The sequence below is a fragment of the Neopelma chrysocephalum genome, unplaced genomic scaffold, assembly GCF_003984885.1.
Source record: "Neopelma chrysocephalum unplaced genomic scaffold, ASM398488v2 Primary Assembly neopelma1_286, whole genome shotgun sequence".
NCBI lineage: Eukaryota > Metazoa > Chordata > Aves > Passeriformes > Pipridae > Neopelma > Neopelma chrysocephalum.
Window position 1 is genome coordinate 239,176 of NW_020897948.1, and position 16,626 is coordinate 255,801.

General features: G+C 53.2%; 1 protein-coding gene across 2 annotated transcripts in view; it reads left to right on the plus strand.

Annotated features, from left to right (window-relative positions):
* Positions 1-16,347, plus strand: part of ARHGAP39 (Rho GTPase activating protein 39) — a 35,099-nt gene extending 18,752 nt beyond the window's left edge. For both annotated transcript variants that reach the window (XM_027704703.1, XM_027704704.1), the window contains exons 4-10: positions 1,751-2,297; positions 3,502-3,591; positions 10,058-10,131; positions 11,587-11,786; positions 12,652-12,743; positions 13,235-13,404; positions 13,782-16,347. In XM_027704703.1, coding sequence (XP_027560504.1) covers positions 1,751-2,297; positions 3,502-3,591; positions 10,058-10,131; positions 11,587-11,786; positions 12,652-12,743; positions 13,235-13,404; positions 13,782-13,976 — 1,368 coding nt within the window. In that variant the 3' untranslated portion in view covers positions 13,977-16,347. The remainder of the gene's footprint in view (positions 1-1,750; positions 2,298-3,501; positions 3,592-10,057; positions 10,132-11,586; positions 11,787-12,651; positions 12,744-13,234; positions 13,405-13,781) is intronic.
* The last annotated feature ends 279 nt before the right edge of the window (positions 16,348-16,626 follow it).

Consider the following 16,626-nt stretch of genomic DNA (forward strand, 5'->3'; position numbering starts at 1 on the left):
GGTTGGACTGCATAAGCCTCTTTCATGAGTTCAGCAGTTCCTCTGTACGAAGAAGAAAATACTGACTTGCCCTAAACTTCTAAGAACTAATGTGTGGTTTGGGGTTGACTGTAGACCATGTGTAGAGTCTCTGTAGAGCAGAGTGTGGCATGCAAGTTAAAGGTGGTCTGCAGAGAAGGAAAATACATGTTTGATTTCACTATTTCCACTTCAAAACCAAAATTTACTATATGTGTTTTTTGTCTTCCTTTAAAAAGCAAAAAGCTCTAGATTATCTTGTTTGGCTTTTTCCGCTTGCTAGCGATCTCCTTGGAGAACACAGAGTGAAATGTGGGCTCTTTAGCTCTTGGCTGCTCCATGTGGGAATTTCAAGTCTAACAAAAAAGTCCATTTCCTAAAACAATTTTTTGGGTGCTTGGGTTCAATATGTGTCCCAGGCTGCCACTTTCATCCAAAACTAAGAATACTGGATGGGCAAAAGAAGTGTCTTTTCTCTCAAGTAATCATTACTCATGTTTTCTTGGGACCAGTACTACCAAAGCTCTAATGATGATTACTGGGAAAGAAGGATGGCAAGGGCTGCATGTAAAAAGTGCGGACAGAGTCTGGGAGGAAGGAAGGTCTCTGTCTGTGCTGCTGATCTCTGTGAACCTGTGATCAGTGGACTTGTCCCTGGAGCAGATGAGTTTGATAACTGCAGGCTGTGGGTGGGAGCAGCTGTCCCCACTTCTCTGAGAACTCAGTACTGTGAGCAATTCTGATTTAATTTGGGGAAGGTTGTGCCAATGGGGAGCGTGTTGCAGAGGTGTCCCTGAGTCCTGTGCAGCAGGACTTGCAGAAGCACCGGTCTGTAGCCACAGCTGGTGCCTCCCCTGTAGCTGCTGAGGAGCTGGGCTGGTTTGGCAGGAGGCCGTGGTGGGTCTGTGGGATCTGGCAGCACAGGAGATGGCAGCTGACTCACACAGGTACCTGCTCTCCTTCACTTCACCAACTCAAACATGATCTATCCTACCTGGGTGACAGCCTTGCCATCAAAATACCCGTGCCCGTTCTCCTGTGTGCCTCTCAGCTGCTCCTCTCCTGTCTGTGTGTCTCATTAGTCTTTCCAGTAAGAAGGTCATGGTGTAATTGAGATATGTGATTTCAACACCTCTAGTGCAGGGACTGTCCAGGCACAGGCACCTCCAGAGGGTTGCTGGCTGTGTTGATTTGGTTTGGTTTAGTTGGGGGGTTTTTTGCTAGAACTTGGAAAAATAGTGAAGGTAGGAACCAGGTATGGGATTGTAGGGGCCACAGTGGGTAAGGTTGAGAAGGAAACAGTGCTCATATTGCTGTGGCTGGTTAGTCTCTGCTACCTCCTGGTGTCCCCACCTGCCTCCTGGACTCCTGGAGCTCCACAGGAACCGAGAGGTGAGGAGTGGGGAGGTGCTCGGCTCCCCAGTGCTTGGTTGCTGTGGGAGTTGGCCCAGCTCCTGCCTGGGCTGTCCCCATGAGCTCTGAGACAGCTTGGACATTCAGCGCTGTTGCTCCATGTCCCAGCACTTCCCTTTGGGACTGCAGCAGTGTGTGGCTGTGCCAGCCAGGCTCTTGCAGAACTATAGATGTCAGCCACAGATCCTGCACCAAGTCATGTTTGCACAGACTCAGCACTATGCAGTTCCTGGTAGCTTCATGATTCACCGTGGGTAATTTTCCTAGCAGGGTAAGGAGTCACCTAAGCTGCTTTTAACACTTCTGTTCTTCTTCACAGCCTGGGACCATAGAGCTGGACCCCAAGCAGGAGGGCAGTGCCCAGGGCGGGGGCTGCGTGGGATGCCACTTCCCCTACAACACCCTACGGAAGCCCATCTCCCAGAGCAGCATGGCAGACTGGGCCTCCAAAAACCTCAACATGCACACGCAGGGCATCTTCCGCCGCAGGATCTCCATCTCCAACATGCTGTCCTGGAACGGCGGCTCCATCAAAAAGCCCATGCTCATCACCAGCAACCGCACCATCAAAAAAGAGGCGTGTGAGATGTTCAAGCTGGTGCAGAGCTACATGGGAGACCGCCAGACTCGCCTGGACCGCAACCACGTGGCCTTGGTGACGGTCACCAAGTGCTGGAGCATGCAGGGGCTGCGGGACGAGCTCTACATCCAGCTCATCCGGCAGACCACAGACAACATGTGCTACCGGAGCCTGGCGTGGGGCTGGGAACTGATGGCCATCAGTCTGGCCTTTTTCTCCCCGTCACCCAAATTTCAGTCTTACCTGGAAGGTTACATTTATCGCCACCTTGACAGTGATGAAAACAGTAAGTGCCTCATGCACCTCCTCTGCACCCAGCAGCGTCCTGGTGGGTTGTTCCACTTGGTCAGGGTTGTCTGGGTTTTAAAAGTACAGGTAGTTCCCAGCCAGTGCTGTGGGCTCTGTCAGTGAAAGCACAACGTATTGGGCAAGTTCTTCCTTCCTTAGTGGGATGAAGCTGCCATCAGCTCATCCCCTCCCAGTTCTCACTTGTGTCTGACAAAGAAAAGCCAGGCCCAGAGCGTGCTCACCTCATCCATCAGCACTGAAATGAGCTGATTTTGTCCCACCAATGGCAGAGTTTCTTTGGGTTCTCTGAAGACATTTATTTCTAAGTAAGTAAATGAGTAGTAAAAAAGTACAGTCTGAAGACTTTACTTCTAAGTTCCTTAAAGCTGGGGGAAAAAAAAAGGATGATTGTTAATACCTAACTTTTGAAGGGAGCCATTGCCAACACTGGGAACAGGCCTTGGCTTGGCACAGTCAGGGACCCTGAAGAATTTGGGCTTTCGGTGCCGTTTCTCTGTCTTTCAGAAGTCTGGGGACCAGCCCAGCAGGTCCCCAATTTTAATGTGGAGTAAAAACAACAACAGCGCTGACTGTGTCCTGTCCAGTCTCAGGCCAGAAACCAGAGCACTTATTTCCCCTTGATCTGTGAGGGCTTCCCCCTGTGTTTGAAGCCCCCCAGGTGTGTGGGGTGGGTGCAGCTCTGCCCCAGTACTGCCCTGCTCACGTGCACAGGTGGGACCGGGGGCAAGCAGTGCTGAAACGTCAACCCTTGCCTCCTGGTTTTGTGCTTGTAGCCTTAATGTGGGATTCCTTCACTGAACTGTCGGGTGTGCAGCACTAGTTTGGGTTTTATGAGGATCCTCTACCCTTGTCACTTCTCCCCAGACCACCCCCTCCAGCTGTGCTTGGCCCAGAGTGCAGGCAGCAAGAAGGAGCACTCTGAGCTGTCTGAGCAGATTGTTCCTTCTGCTGGTATTCAGGCAGCAAGTTTATTTAGGCTTCTCAACTGTTTGGCCATTTGGAGAACTGAGTGATGTTCTGGGCCCCTCACTCAGTGCACTGGGAGCTGGCTGTGCTGCAGGACCTTTCCCCAGACTCCTCTCGTGCTGGAGTCAGGCTGGCTGCCACAGCCAGGGGCACTTCCAGGCTTTGGTATTTTAATATATCACATTATTAATCCAGATCCTCTTTTGATTCTTCAGTTGCCCAGCGCATCAAGGAGCTTGTGGATCTGAAAAACAAGAAGAACTCGAAATCCAGGAAAAAGAGGAAACAAAACACAGAGGATGAAGGTAAGGGGAGGCACAGGGAGCCAAGAGGGGGGTCTGCACTGATCTCAGGCAGGCAGGGATTCTGAGCTCTGCTGAAAATCAGACTATTTTTTTAAGTGCATAGACCTGGGAAAAATTCCCTGGTGAGTGGCTGGTCCCTGAGCTTTGACCAGAGCGTGGATCAGCAGTGTGGGTGGCAGCTGGGCTGCATGTGGGACACGTGGGGGCCCTTTCAGTCAAACTAATGTGAGAAAAGGGATTTTAATTTGGATGCAGACCTGGGGCTGTAGTTCAGCTGGTTTGTGAATGCCAAGGAGTTTCTAGAGCATGTTCCAGCCACATGAGCCAGTGTGTTGAGAAGATCCTGTCTCAGTCATGTAAATGGATTTTGTAAACCACTGCCTAACCTGAGGCCCTTCGGGGAGGATGGTGTACCTGGGGAAGGACACAACCTTTTTCTCTCCAGTATTGGCTTCCCTTTCTGAGCTCTGACAGCCCAGGGCCTGCACTGGAGTCCCTGCTGAGAGAACAGGAGCTCACACATTCCTCCAGACTCAGTTCAACTGCTGGCTGCAGGATAACACTTTATCTGGCTAAAGTCTTGCTGAACAAAGCCCATTCAGTATTTTTCTATATTGCTTTCAGGAAACTTGAGTCAGCCCTGTGAATTCCTATCAGGCAGCAGTTTCTATCGAGTGGCGTCGGTGTTTGTAATCTGTGAGAGCTGGAGTCCAGCTCCTGCATTCCTGAGCCCTACCTGACACCAGCAGGCAGCTGTGCTCCCTTTGGTGGCTTCCCTGTGTCACTGCTGTGTCACTGCTGTGTCACCCTGTGTCACGAGGCAGCTGCAAGGGAGGTGGCTGGGGAGGGCCCTGGGTTGGAGCCCCTGAACTTCAGAGGGTTCATTGTTTCTCTGTCTCTGCTGGGATTTGGAGCAGAGACCTGAAATTGCACAGAAGTATTATATTTCTGGTAGGAATATGTGTTTTTCCTTTCCTGTTCGTGCCCAGGAGAGTTCAGCCCATTCTGAGCCATTGAAAATTCATTTTTCTTGTGCTCAGAGGGACTTAGGCATCTTCATGGGACAACTCCATGGAGATTGCTCTGTGCAGGGTGTGCTGCCTGTGGGCTGAGCAGGCTGTTCTGTGCAATTATATGTCTATATTGCGTGTGCTGGAGGTCTGCTTAGGAAGATAGGGGTAGTTTTTACCTAAGAACAAACAATAAATTTAAAATAAAAAAAATAGAAGACCAGCATTTGGACTCGATGATCTTTGTGGGTCCCTTCCAACTCAGGATATTCTGTTTTGCTTCTATCATATATATTTATAAATAAGTATATGAAATGTTATGCAAAAGGCATGCCAGGATAACTTCATAAAGTTTCCAGAATGAAGCACTTGAGAGTCAGCCGTGCGTGTGTGGGCTCAGCTGGGGCTCTGGTGACAGGTCACACACACTGTTCCCTTTCATGGAATCACAGATTCATTAAGGTTGGAAAAGCCCTCTAAGGTCATCGAGTCCAACTGTTCCCCCAGCACTGCCAAGGCCACCATTAACCATGTCCCCAAGTGCCACATCCACATGGTTTTTTAACACTTCCAGGGGTGGAGATTGCACCCCTGCCCTGGGCAGCCTGTTCCAGTGCCTCATTACCCTTGCAGTGAAGAAGTTTTCCCTTATATCCAGTCTAAATCTCCCCCAGCACAGCTTGAGGCTGTTCCCTCCTGTCCTTCCCTGTGTGCTCTCTGGCACAGGAGGCTGCTCTGGCAGTGGCTGGGATGGATGAGCTGCTCTGCAGGGGCTCAGCAGAGGAGGCAGCAGGGCTGGCAGCTCACTCAAACCGGCTTTTTCACAGGTGACTGAGAACTCTGAGGACTTTTTCTGGGGCCTGACCTCAGAGTTCCACGTGAAGTAAGGGGAAATCCTGCAGGACCACTCCAGGTTCTATCTGCTGCTGGCTGTAAAGGTCAGGCTGTTCCCTGGAACACCTGGTTCTGCTCCACCAGCCCCATTTGCCAGACGTGTGAGTGGTGGTAGGATCCCTGAAGCTGCAAGGCTGTTGTGAGAAGCTCATTAGTGGCTCTGAAATGTGAAGATGTTTATGGATGATGTAGCAGCAATTTAGCAGAGAAATCCATAAGGAAATTAAATATACTGTCTTCAGTCAGAACTGAGTAGTAGATAAGCAGGCATCTGTGTAAATCTTTCAGTGAAAAATGGAGTTGAAGCAGTGATTTCACACACACACACTCCCTTCAGTGCAGAGGCTTATAAACACTTAGGTGAGTAAACATTTACCATCTGACATACACCCAAAGAAAGAATTTCAAGTTTCCCACAGTTACCGCTGCAATCTTCATCTTCTAGTGTAATTCTCTGTGAGTAAATGAAATATGAAGGTGGTGTGAGATCTTTTCGTGCATCAATAACCCATTGAAAGGCAGAAGAATAATAGGTAGAAATAAATGCTGTGTTTTCAGAAGGAGGATTGTCTGCTGATCCTGCAGGAATGTAAGCTGGGCTTTGGGTTTATACAAGGAGACAAATCATGAGCTGGCAACTCAGTGTTGATACAAAATTATTCAGGACTGTAGAAGTGAAAGGTGCAGAGGGATCTGGTGAGGGTGAGTAACAGAGCCATCAAGCAGCAGAGAACATTGTGTCACCAGAAGCAGGGTTTTACGTGGGGCAGAGGTCCCTGAGTGCAGCAGCAGCAGCAGGCCCTGCTGGTGCCCTTCAGAGGAGGGAAGGACATTTTGCAGCTCATATATGAATTTCCAGAAACACATGCACAGTGCTGGGAAGAGGTCAGAGACCAAACAGATGATGGAGAGCTCGTAGGAAAGGGGCAGAGAACAAAGCAGCCCTGGACTGTGCTGTGCTGTGCCCACCCTGCATGTGCTGCCCGGGGTCCCTCCGAGGCTGATGAGTGACACGGGAGCTGGGCCTGGGGGAGGGAAAAGGGGAGAAGGTTGATGGGCTGAAAGAAACTTTAGGTCACCTGGGGAAAGCAAGAAGAAAATTTCTCACTGTTTGTGGAAGCAGCAGAGCTGGAAGCTGCCTGGTATTGGTGTTGGGCAGCAGGGTCAGAGCACGCTGTCCTGAAGCACAGAATGAAATCGTGACGGGTCAGCGAAGCAGGGGGTGGTGCAGGCTGGGAGCATAAAGAGGCTTAGGAAGAAATGGGACAAATTCGAAGAAGGGAAGTCTGTCTGCTGCTGGTTAATGGTCCAGGTGCAGCGCTGCCTCAGGGTATTGCCCACCTGCTGTTAGCCAGGAGACTTTGGAAGGGGAAGACTCATTTTGCAGACATCTTGTATCTGTTTCTTATCCTGGTGACAGGTGCAGGCTGCTGGCTCATCCGGCCCTTTGGGCTGCTGAATATGGCATTTCCCACATAAGGAATGGTGATGGAGGAGCATTGCTGGGATGCAGAAGGAGGCACTGGTGGTGTGAGGAAAAGCAGCTAAAAGTGCTGTAAAATGGGGGTGCCTGGGCAGATCTCAGACAGGAGAGCAGCACTGCTGGTGCCAAGCCCAGCTGAGCTGCTTGGGGGCACCTCCCCCTGTGCTAAAGAGCGCAGTAAGACAGGATCCTGGTCTCAGACCCTGCCTCTGGCTGAGGTCCAAGAGGCTGTGGTAGATCAGAAAAATATCCAGGCAACAGCTTCTTCCTGTGCTAAAATACATGTCCCATAGGCAGGTCCTGTTTGATGCATTTTTAAGACCTTTTTTGGCAGGAAAGCATTCTAGTCTGTTCCAGAAGGTATATTCCTGCATGTGTCGGGATTTTAACTTGTGTAAAAGGAGAGATTCTTTAAGATGCTCTTCACATGTGTTTCTAGGCTGGCACGTGGAAAAATATTTTCCCTTGAAAACTGTTTTTCACTGTGTGGGCTGTTGATATTTTTCTGTTCCTGAGCTCCTGAGGCTACTGTGGTACCACAGGAAATAACAGATCATCTTTGATTTCTCAGATTCATGATGTGCTCACAGAAGTGGAATTGCCTTCAGGATTAGCCCTTTCCAGGTGGTGCAGACAAAGCTGCCTGGCCCTGCACCACAGGGCATGAGCTGGGGCGTTGGGGGGGTACCTGACCCACATGTTGGGACACCAGGCCGTGTGTGAAGAGCTCGGTGCCAGGAGCTGGGCACTGGCTGAGCGTTCCGGAAGCACCAGATGGTTGGGGCAGTTTGCTGGTTTGGAAAAGCTGAGGCTGAGTTCTGCTCCTCTCCCACATGTTGCTGTCAGCAGCTCACTGTGTGCCTTGTGGCCTCTCCACGGCTCCGCTGCCCATCCCACCCTGCACGTGCCCCGGAGCTGGGAACGCCTGTGCCGGGGCAGGGAGGCCTCATGGCCTCTGTGCTCACCAGGGCCAGTGCTGCTCACCCTGTTCCTCAGGGCTCTGCTGCTTTCTTGGCCATTCAGCTCTCTGGGCAGTATCTCCTCCAGCCTCTCGTGCACGCAGCAAGTCCGTTTTCCAGTTGCCTCACACTTGGTTGGCCTCACCTGTGGCCCCAACAGGCCCCTTTGGGTCAGAGGCTGCAGCTTGGTCGCCACGTTGAGCAGGAGGCCTCGCTGCAGAAAGTGCTGGATGTTTTAGGCTGTTCCCAGGACCAGGGAGCTTCCTGGGAAAGTATGAAACAGGCTTCAAGCAAACATGTCTGCTGCCCACGCATCAGGCTCTGCAAGACACCAGTTCCTCTGCAAACCTTGTTAAGCTTTTGGGGTGATTATGGGTTTCATGGTCTAATTACAGTGTGAGAAAACATTTCCTATTATTAGTTTTGAATGTGCTGCCTCCTGCATAATTGCTGGGATGCAGAGACACGGTCCAGCCTCTTTCCCATCCCCTCTGTAAGGGGTGACACCTCGCTTCGGGGTGTGTCTCACATCTGACAGCAGAAGCTGTAACCTGGGATAGTGAAGCACCACAGAGCAGCTCACTGGGTTTGTTTGCTTTAGTCCTTAGGCATTCCCAGTGTAAATCATGCCTGGGATTATAAGATTTTTGCTTACAGTGAATATTTTGCTTTAGATATTCCTGAGAGAGAAATTCTTAAAACTGGCTTTCCTTCCCATTGCCTGTGGGAGATGGGAATGCTGTTATACCTCCTCTGGCGTGGCTTCAGGAGTGGGGAGAGGCTGCTCCAGCTGTGAGGCAGATTGATGGAGGCAGGGGGTCCTTGTTTCATCATGAGGAGCCAAGGACTGTGGCTTGTCTGATGGCTGAGAGGAGAATGGGGGACAACATCTCTCTCACCTTTGGGAATTGTTGCTCTGCTTGGGAAGAGCTTGACCTCCTTCTGCATTGAGGGGTTTTGAGGACCTCCAAGTTCCCGACCAGCTTACCTAAGCCTTAGGGTGTGTGAAAGGCTGATCTGAAACATGCAGCATCTGACCAGAATGTAGATTTTCAAAGCCACAAGTATTTTGAACTCTGCTGCAAGCTTTAGGCCTGGCAGGGAATCAAATAGGGCAGATCTATTCACTGCTTTCAGCAAGCAGTTTGGGTTTTACTTGAACAAGAACAAAAGGCCAATGGTTTTGGAAAAACTCTCCCAGCAATCAGTGCTCTGTCATTGCAAACATTTCTCTTGGTGTCACGGGGGGATTAGCTCTGTGAATCCTGCCTGTGCTCGCCCTCAGAGTTCACTGAACCAAGCACAGCCAGAGCAGCCACTCTTGTGGAGGGACAGCAGCTTTGGAGGTGCAGTTCCCAGGCTCTGGTGTGTCCCGTGTTCCCCATCTCTCAGAGCAGCCCTGAGCCCCACAGGACAAGGGTTCGAGGAGGCTGCAGGCAGGAGCATGAGGAAGCCTTCTGCATGTCCTTGGGATGCTGACACCCTGCCATCTCCCCACACCTCTCCCTGGGTCCTGAGGTCACTCTAGGTAGTGGTGCTGCCTCTCTGGCCGCACACACCTTTCTCTGCTGCTCCTCTCCCACTGGCCAAGGAACTGAAGTTCTTGGATCATAAGCAATTGGTTTAAAACACTTTATAACCTTGCCTGGCAGAAGGCTGACTGTGTGCTCTGTGGCTGTGGTCTAGGAGGATGTAATTACCTGGCCCTGTGTCTGTGAGGCACTTGCCCTGGCTGTGCCAGCGGGCAGGAATTGGGGGTGTGTGTGTGCCCAGGCTGTGAACGCTGAGCAGGGGCCATGCCCTGAGTCAGGACTGGCTCCTGTGAGGGAGGTGGAGATCTGCAGGAGTGGGGCTGGGAGGGGCAGAGCTACGAGCCTTGACCAAGGAGATGAATGCCTCCAGGCCCAAGCCCCAGCTGGCACTGACCCTGCCTGCCATGGGGCTGGGAGGCTTCAGGGCACTCGGTGCGAGGTTCCAGCAGCCCTGCCCTGCCACACATGGAGAGGGCTGCTTGGGCTGCTTGTGCCAGTCTGAGCTGCTGTGCTGGAGCTCTCTGGAGGGCTCTGGGGTGGTGGGTACATGCTGCTGTGGGCTGACCACTCGTTCCTCTTTCCCTCCAGGTCTGCCCATTAGCACCTATGCCAAGTACTGCTACCGGAAACTCCAGAAAGTGGCCGTCACTGGAGGCAAAAAGGTGAGCAGGGCCTGGGGGCTGCCCGGGGCACTCTGCTGCCCGGGTCCCTGAGCACTCACTCCAGGGCTCAGGAGGTCACCACTGACCCAGTGCTGGGAGATGCAGACAGAGCGAGTGGGGGAGGTTTGCTCAGGCTGCGTCTCCCCCTGCACGTGCGAAGGCTGTGCCCAGGTCCTGTCATCCTCCTGGCAGCTGCATGGCTTGGTGCCCCCTGGCCTTGGGGACAGACACAAACCCGACATGTACTTGTCTCCAGGGTAAGAGGAACTGTGTGCAAAGGATGCCCATCACTTGGTTTCTTCAGGTGAGGGAAGATTCTCCCTTTGCCACTGAGAGCTTGCGTGGGCTGGGTCTTGCAGCTGGTTTACTGCAGAGTTATTCATTCCCAATTCAAACAGTCACACAGCAGAGATGTCTGGTGTGAAGGGCAGCCTCTGTGCTCTGTGTTATCTGAAAATCCTCCTCCCTTCCCTCTGCACGGTTCTCTGTGTGGCTGTGAAAGCTGGCAGGTGGCCTCAGCCTGTCCATTCTGGGTCCCTGAGCCAGATCTGGTCATCTTTTATTTCTGCAAATCCCTCTGGGGCCTCCCTGCCATCTGGACTTCGTGTACAGCAAGCAAATAGCTGAAATATCTCGGGAGGGGTGAAGGCTCCTGGTGTCCTGGCGGGGGCAGGACAGGAAGCCTCTGGACACACAAGGCACACAACTGCAGCCCTGGCCACTGCTTCCCCTGAGGGCTTGGTGGGAACTTCCCCCTGTTGTGCCTCCCTCTTGGCTGCAGGGTCACTGCCAAAGGCCACCGTGATGGGCAGCCTGTCCCCCTGTGCCAGCTCTGCTCCCTGTGCCAGCTCTCCTCCCTGTGCCAGCTCTGACCCCTGTGCCAGCTCTGACCCCTGTACCAGCTCTGCTCCCTGTGCCAGCTCTGCACTCCTCCGAACTGCTGCCACAGGAGATTCAAAGCCCCTCTCAAGTGTTGGTGTCTGCCAGAAGGGACAGGTACTAGTGCCTGCTTTTCAAAAAGTTTTAGCACTCTGAGAGCAAAGCTGGAGTTGGAAATACCTGGAATTCCCTTCTCCCAAGGGTTGTTTTTCAGCTGTCCCTTGGCCAGGCACTCGTCAGGGTACAGATGCCCTCTCCTACCTCCCTGTGGCCAGAGGCAGGCCAGGCTCCTTCCTGCCTCCCACACCAGGTGGAGCAATCCCCTCACAGAATCCCTGCAGAACCACCCAGAACTCTCCAAAGTGGTCTCCTCTGCTCCTCTTGGGCCTGATGAGTAGAACAACTCTTGATGTTAGGAAGTGGAGGCTGTAGAACGAGAACCATGCTGCCAGGAGGCTGCCGGGGTGACCACATGCGTGGGCATTCTTCTCTGTCCTGGTTGCTCCCCCTCTCTAGGTCCCTGTTTCCCTGTGTCTGGCTGTGCCACGGCTGCTCTGAGCTCTTCTCTGTCCTCAGGGCCTCCGCAAACCCACGGTGGAGGAGATCACACACGCCAGGAACGCCATCCTCACCCCGTCGCTCTTCGGCAGCTCCCTGGAGGAGATCATGCTGCGCCAGCAGGACATGTACCCAGGGAACAAGCTGCCCTGGGTGCAGACACAGCTGTCACAGCAGGTCCTGGCCCTGGGAGGGGAACAGACGGAGGGGATTTTCAGGTGAGCTTCTGGGCCACTGCATTACTTTTGAGCCACCCCCGTGTCAGTCCTCAAAGCCAAGGAGTCAAGATTGACCTCCACGTGCTTCCTCTTCCCTGAAAATAGCACTTTGCTGTGGATTGGACAAAATCCAACCTTCCCCAGGTTCAGGAATCACCTCCTGAAGTAGCATTAGCCTGTTTGCATGTGTTAACAGAGGGGACAGCTCACCCGCAGCCAGGCAGTGAGTTCTCATCAGATCCAGCGGTGGTGGTTGGCCAGCTCAGGGGAGGGAGGAGCCCCGGGGTCCCGGCACAGACCTCATGCAATGCAGCACATCAGCCCTGGTGTTGCACAAGGCAGGAGGAGTCGAGAGAGACACAGAATCTGTGTGGTGAACACGGGGCATTCTGCTTTGAGTTGGGTTTTGTTTGGGGTTTTTTGTGTGTGGTTTTGCTTTGTATTTAAGATTTGTGTTAGTTTTTCAGTAGCTAAACATGGTTTAAGGTAGGCAACAAAATGCTCAACTTTGCCTTGTAAGGGTTTCTAATGTCTTGGGATATTTAGCCAGAGATACTGCTCATCTTTGGTCTGAACGTGCTGCAGAGAGGCCTGGTTACAGACAGCAATCCCTCATGAGGACAACAACAGTTGATTCTGACCTAGTGGAAAGGAGACAAGTGTTGCTTCTACCCCCACTTTAAGACTGTGTGTAAAAGCAGGCACCCCCTTCTCTCTGAGGAACTGCTGCTGTAGCTGCTGCTGGTGCCTGCTCCCTCCTCCCCGAGGCCCCAGGGGCAGCCTGGGAGCCACGCCTGGGCAGCTGCCACACCCAGCACATCCCGGCTCGCTCTCAAAAGCACCTTTGCTGTGTCTCTCTTTGCAGGATACCTGGTGACATAGATGAAGTGAATGCATTGAAACTGCAGGTGGATCAGTGGAGGATCCCGAGCAGTCTGAGTGACCCCAACATCCCAGGTACAGCAGTGTGCCAGGCGTGTGCTGGCAGCCTCGGCCGTGGCCGGGGCAGGGGCAGGAGTGGGGGGTGTGCTGCTGCTTGGGGCTGTGTACACAGGCTGTCTGTGCTGACTGGGATATCATGCTGGGCCCTTTCACTGCCTTTCCAAACACTGCCCATAGAGGAAACAGTGGGAATGGGGAGGAACCTCTGGCTCTGGTGCAGTGAGGCTGTGCGAGCTGGGCAGAGCGGTGGGAGTCCCTCAGATCTCATTGTCCTCTCATTTAGGCAGCCCCAGAGCTGCTTCCTGAAGGAGCAGGCAGGTAGAAGCCAATGTTTCCCAATAACTGGCTAGTTTGGCTGCCTGAGTGTTTCAGAGCCAAGACTGAAATAAGGTGAAGCAGCACAAGCACAAAATCCCATCTCTGCCCTCTGTCTCACTGCCAAGTTTGCCCCCGAAGGGGGTGAGGAAGTGACCAGAGCTGCTCTAATGCAACTTCTTTCTGCCCAGCCTCTCTTCTCAAGCTCTGGTATCGGGAGCTGGAGGAGCCTGTGATTCCCCAGCAGTTCTACAAAGAGTGTATCAGCAACTACGAGAACCCCGACGCTGCCGTGGCCGTGGTGCAGCTTTTGCCAGAGCTCAACAGGCTGGTGCTGTGTTACCTCATCCACTTCCTGCAGGTAGGCAGCCCCCACAGCCCTGCTGGCCAGGAGCCTGGGGCATGGTTAGTGGGGCAGCTGTGCTGTGCCATTGGCAGGGTTTTAGGACCTCCTATCTGTATTTAAGGTGGGCTTGAGGGAGGGAGCCCTGCTGGCCTTGTCCCTTATGGGAGCAATAAACCCTGCTCCTGCTGCTGTAGAGCCTGGGGCCCGTTCCCTGCCTGCCAAGGCTGTCAGCTGTGTCAGAGCACAGTGCTCTCCCCCTGGGCATGTGTGGCTGTTGGGGCACTGTCCTTAAGGCAGGCCCCATCTCTGCTCTCCTTGCTCCTTCACTCGCGTGTTCGGACTTCCTTGCCCTTTTCTCCTGTTCCAGCTGAATGTCTTCTTGCTCTCTGCAGATCTTTGCTCAGCCGTCAAACGTGGGCAGAACAAAAATGGATGTGAATAACCTGGCCATGGTGATGGCCCCCAACTGCCTGCGCTGCCAGTCCGACGACCCCCGCGTCATCTTCGAGAACACGCGCAAGGAAATGTCCTTCCTGCGCATGCTCATCGTGCACCTGGACACGAGCTTCATCAAAGGGCTGGTCTGAGCCGCTGGCCCCGGCTCCACACATTGCTCTGGGGAGTTGCTGGGTACCCTAAATCTTCTCCCCTCCACGTAGTTTTCTTCCATTGTCCTTGCTGTTGTCATGCCCTGGGTTAGCCCTTGAGCATCTCCCGGCACACGACCACAAGGACTGGACATTCCTGGAAGGCTCGGTTCTGTCAGCACCAGGAAGTCCTTGGACATGCCAGGTCAGGTTCAGCGGTTCCTGGCCTTCCAGTGTGTGTCAGAGAGGGGCAACCCTCCTCCTGGGAGCCACAAGACTGGTTGCTCAGTGAAAGGGCTGTGACATCTGTGAGGGACTGCTACATGGGGCAACAAGACTCTCCATTTCCCTTCTGGAGGCACAGTTGGCTTCAGGTAGGAGGACATCACTCCTGTGCTGTGGCATGAGCTGGTCCTGGGGGAGATGCTGCCTCACTGGGGATAATCCTCCTGCTAGGGGGCAGCCTGGTTCACCTCTGCAGACTGTTGGCTGGAGGGCTGTGGAGGTGCAGGGGATTTGCTGAGGCAGAAAAGTCCCTCGGGCTGTCGTGGTCAGTGGAAGAACACTGCAGCCCAGGGAGAGGAGGTCTTTGAGCTGCTGCTGCTGGGGGCTGGATGGTCAGACATTCTGCACTTGGGAGCTCTGGCAGGCCAGATCCACAGCATCCACCTCACCTTCTTCAGAGAGCTGCAGAGGTGTGCAGCAGCACGTGGGCCCAGCACTGTGCTGAGCACCCACCCACACCACAGGGCACAAAGAGAAGGCCATGCACCTGACAGGTAAACAACCACTGTGGCATCCTCCTCACAAGGGCCATATCCTCTGCAGGGGTGACCCCAGCAGCCTTGCAGCTCCTTTTTGGTAAGGACAGCATGAGCTGACACCAGCTTTACTGAGAGCACCAGAGCCCATGCTCAGAGCAGCCTTCGTGGCTCCAGCACCCCCTTCCTGATAGCACATCCTTCCCAGACTGCTCTGCTGGGGGCTGAATACCAGTTTGGTCCCCCTCCTGCTTCTGAGCCCAGGTCTGAAGAAAGCTGGGAAGGCCCCAAAAGTCAGAAGTGCTCCTGTTCTCGGAGAGCAGCAGCAATGCTGTGTGCTAGTGAAATGCTGGTACTGCCTGTAGTCAGCTGTGGCACTTGTGCTCTTCCCACTGAATTCCCACAGGCGTTGCAGAGGGGTTGGGAAGGGAAGGGGAAGGAAAGAGGCAGGTTGAGCAGCTGAGGTGTGGTGGAGCCTGAGTGGGGGTAGTGTCAGGCAGCAGCTCAGCGTTCTCACAGCTGCTGTTGAACCCCTGTGGCTTTCTGTGTGCCACCAGAGGTGAGGCACAGCAAGGACAGTGTCCTCTGGATCTCTCCGCAGCCTCCAAATGCTATTATATGTTCCTTACCAAACAGCAGATCCTAATTCCGTGGCATCCTAGTGTTACTCTTCCTCTGAGGTGTTTTCCTTGCTGGAGGCGGGTCTGCCGCAGAGAGCCGAGTTTTGGGATTACCGGTGCAGTGCTAAGGCTGCCAGGAGTATCCAAGGTTGCATTTGTGTTTCTGCATCCCTCTCCCTTTCCAGTGGGGACCTGGGATCATCCTCTCCAGACTGCAGTGGGGAGCCGAGCCCTGCCAACAGTGAGGTTTAGGGCTGATGCCTGATGGGTACCCAGTGGGGGCAAGAGGTGCCACGTGCAGAGAATGCCCCAAGCCTGCTGGCTTGCCTGGGGCTCTGTGTGAGAGGGTTCCCAGAGCCTGTATTTGGATGAGTTTGGATGAACTCCACAGCAGGAATTCAGTTTGTGCCCAGCTGAACAAAGGTCATGGTTCCTCTCCATCTACCAGATGCCCCTGTGGGCCAGGAAATCCTGCTGCCTTGTCAGGATTAGCTCTGTCAAACACGTACCAGCGTGTTTCACACCCCCCGTCCCACGCTCTGACACCGCGGGGCTTGTCCGGCCCTCCTGCAGCGCTGAACAGCGAGTTCATGTTCCCCAGGGCTGGAGCTTCTGCCCCAGAGGTGCAGACACAGGCAGAGGTTACCAGCTGTGCCACTGTCCCGAGGTCTGAGTCAGTGAGCAGGCTCAGGGTGTCCTGCCCTGCGGCCCTGCCCTTCTCATGGGGCTGCAGAGCCCTTCCCTGGGCTGGGCCCCGTGGGTGACCCCCGCTGTTCCTTGCACTTCGCTGTAGCAGTCAATCAAACCATAGGCATTTGCTGCTATTACAAATGAATGCTTCTTGCCAGGGCTGTAAAATAGGCTAATAAAGGACACTGGATATTATTTTCTTTGCCAACAGATTTGTAAATACCAATCAGTAAAGTAGCCTCTTCTCTGTTCTAATAGTAATAAATAAAATCTCCATGGTTGTTCTTTTTGCGCATTGGATTTTTTTGTGAATTTCTGAAGCATGATTACATCTGCCTGGAGCTGCATATTTCAGCCTGGATGTCAGTGTCCATGAATAAGATTTTGGAATCAGCATGAAGCAAGCACTTGGAAACCATGCCGTGGGCTGGTTCTGTTGTTCTTAACTCTCAGACAGCTTCTAAGGGACACTCAATGAAGCTTGGAAGAGACTGAGTTTAAACAGATGAAAGAAAATACTGCTTTACATAGGATCTTCAGGAGCCTAAAGGGTCATAAAGGTATGAGAGAAGTTTTTGG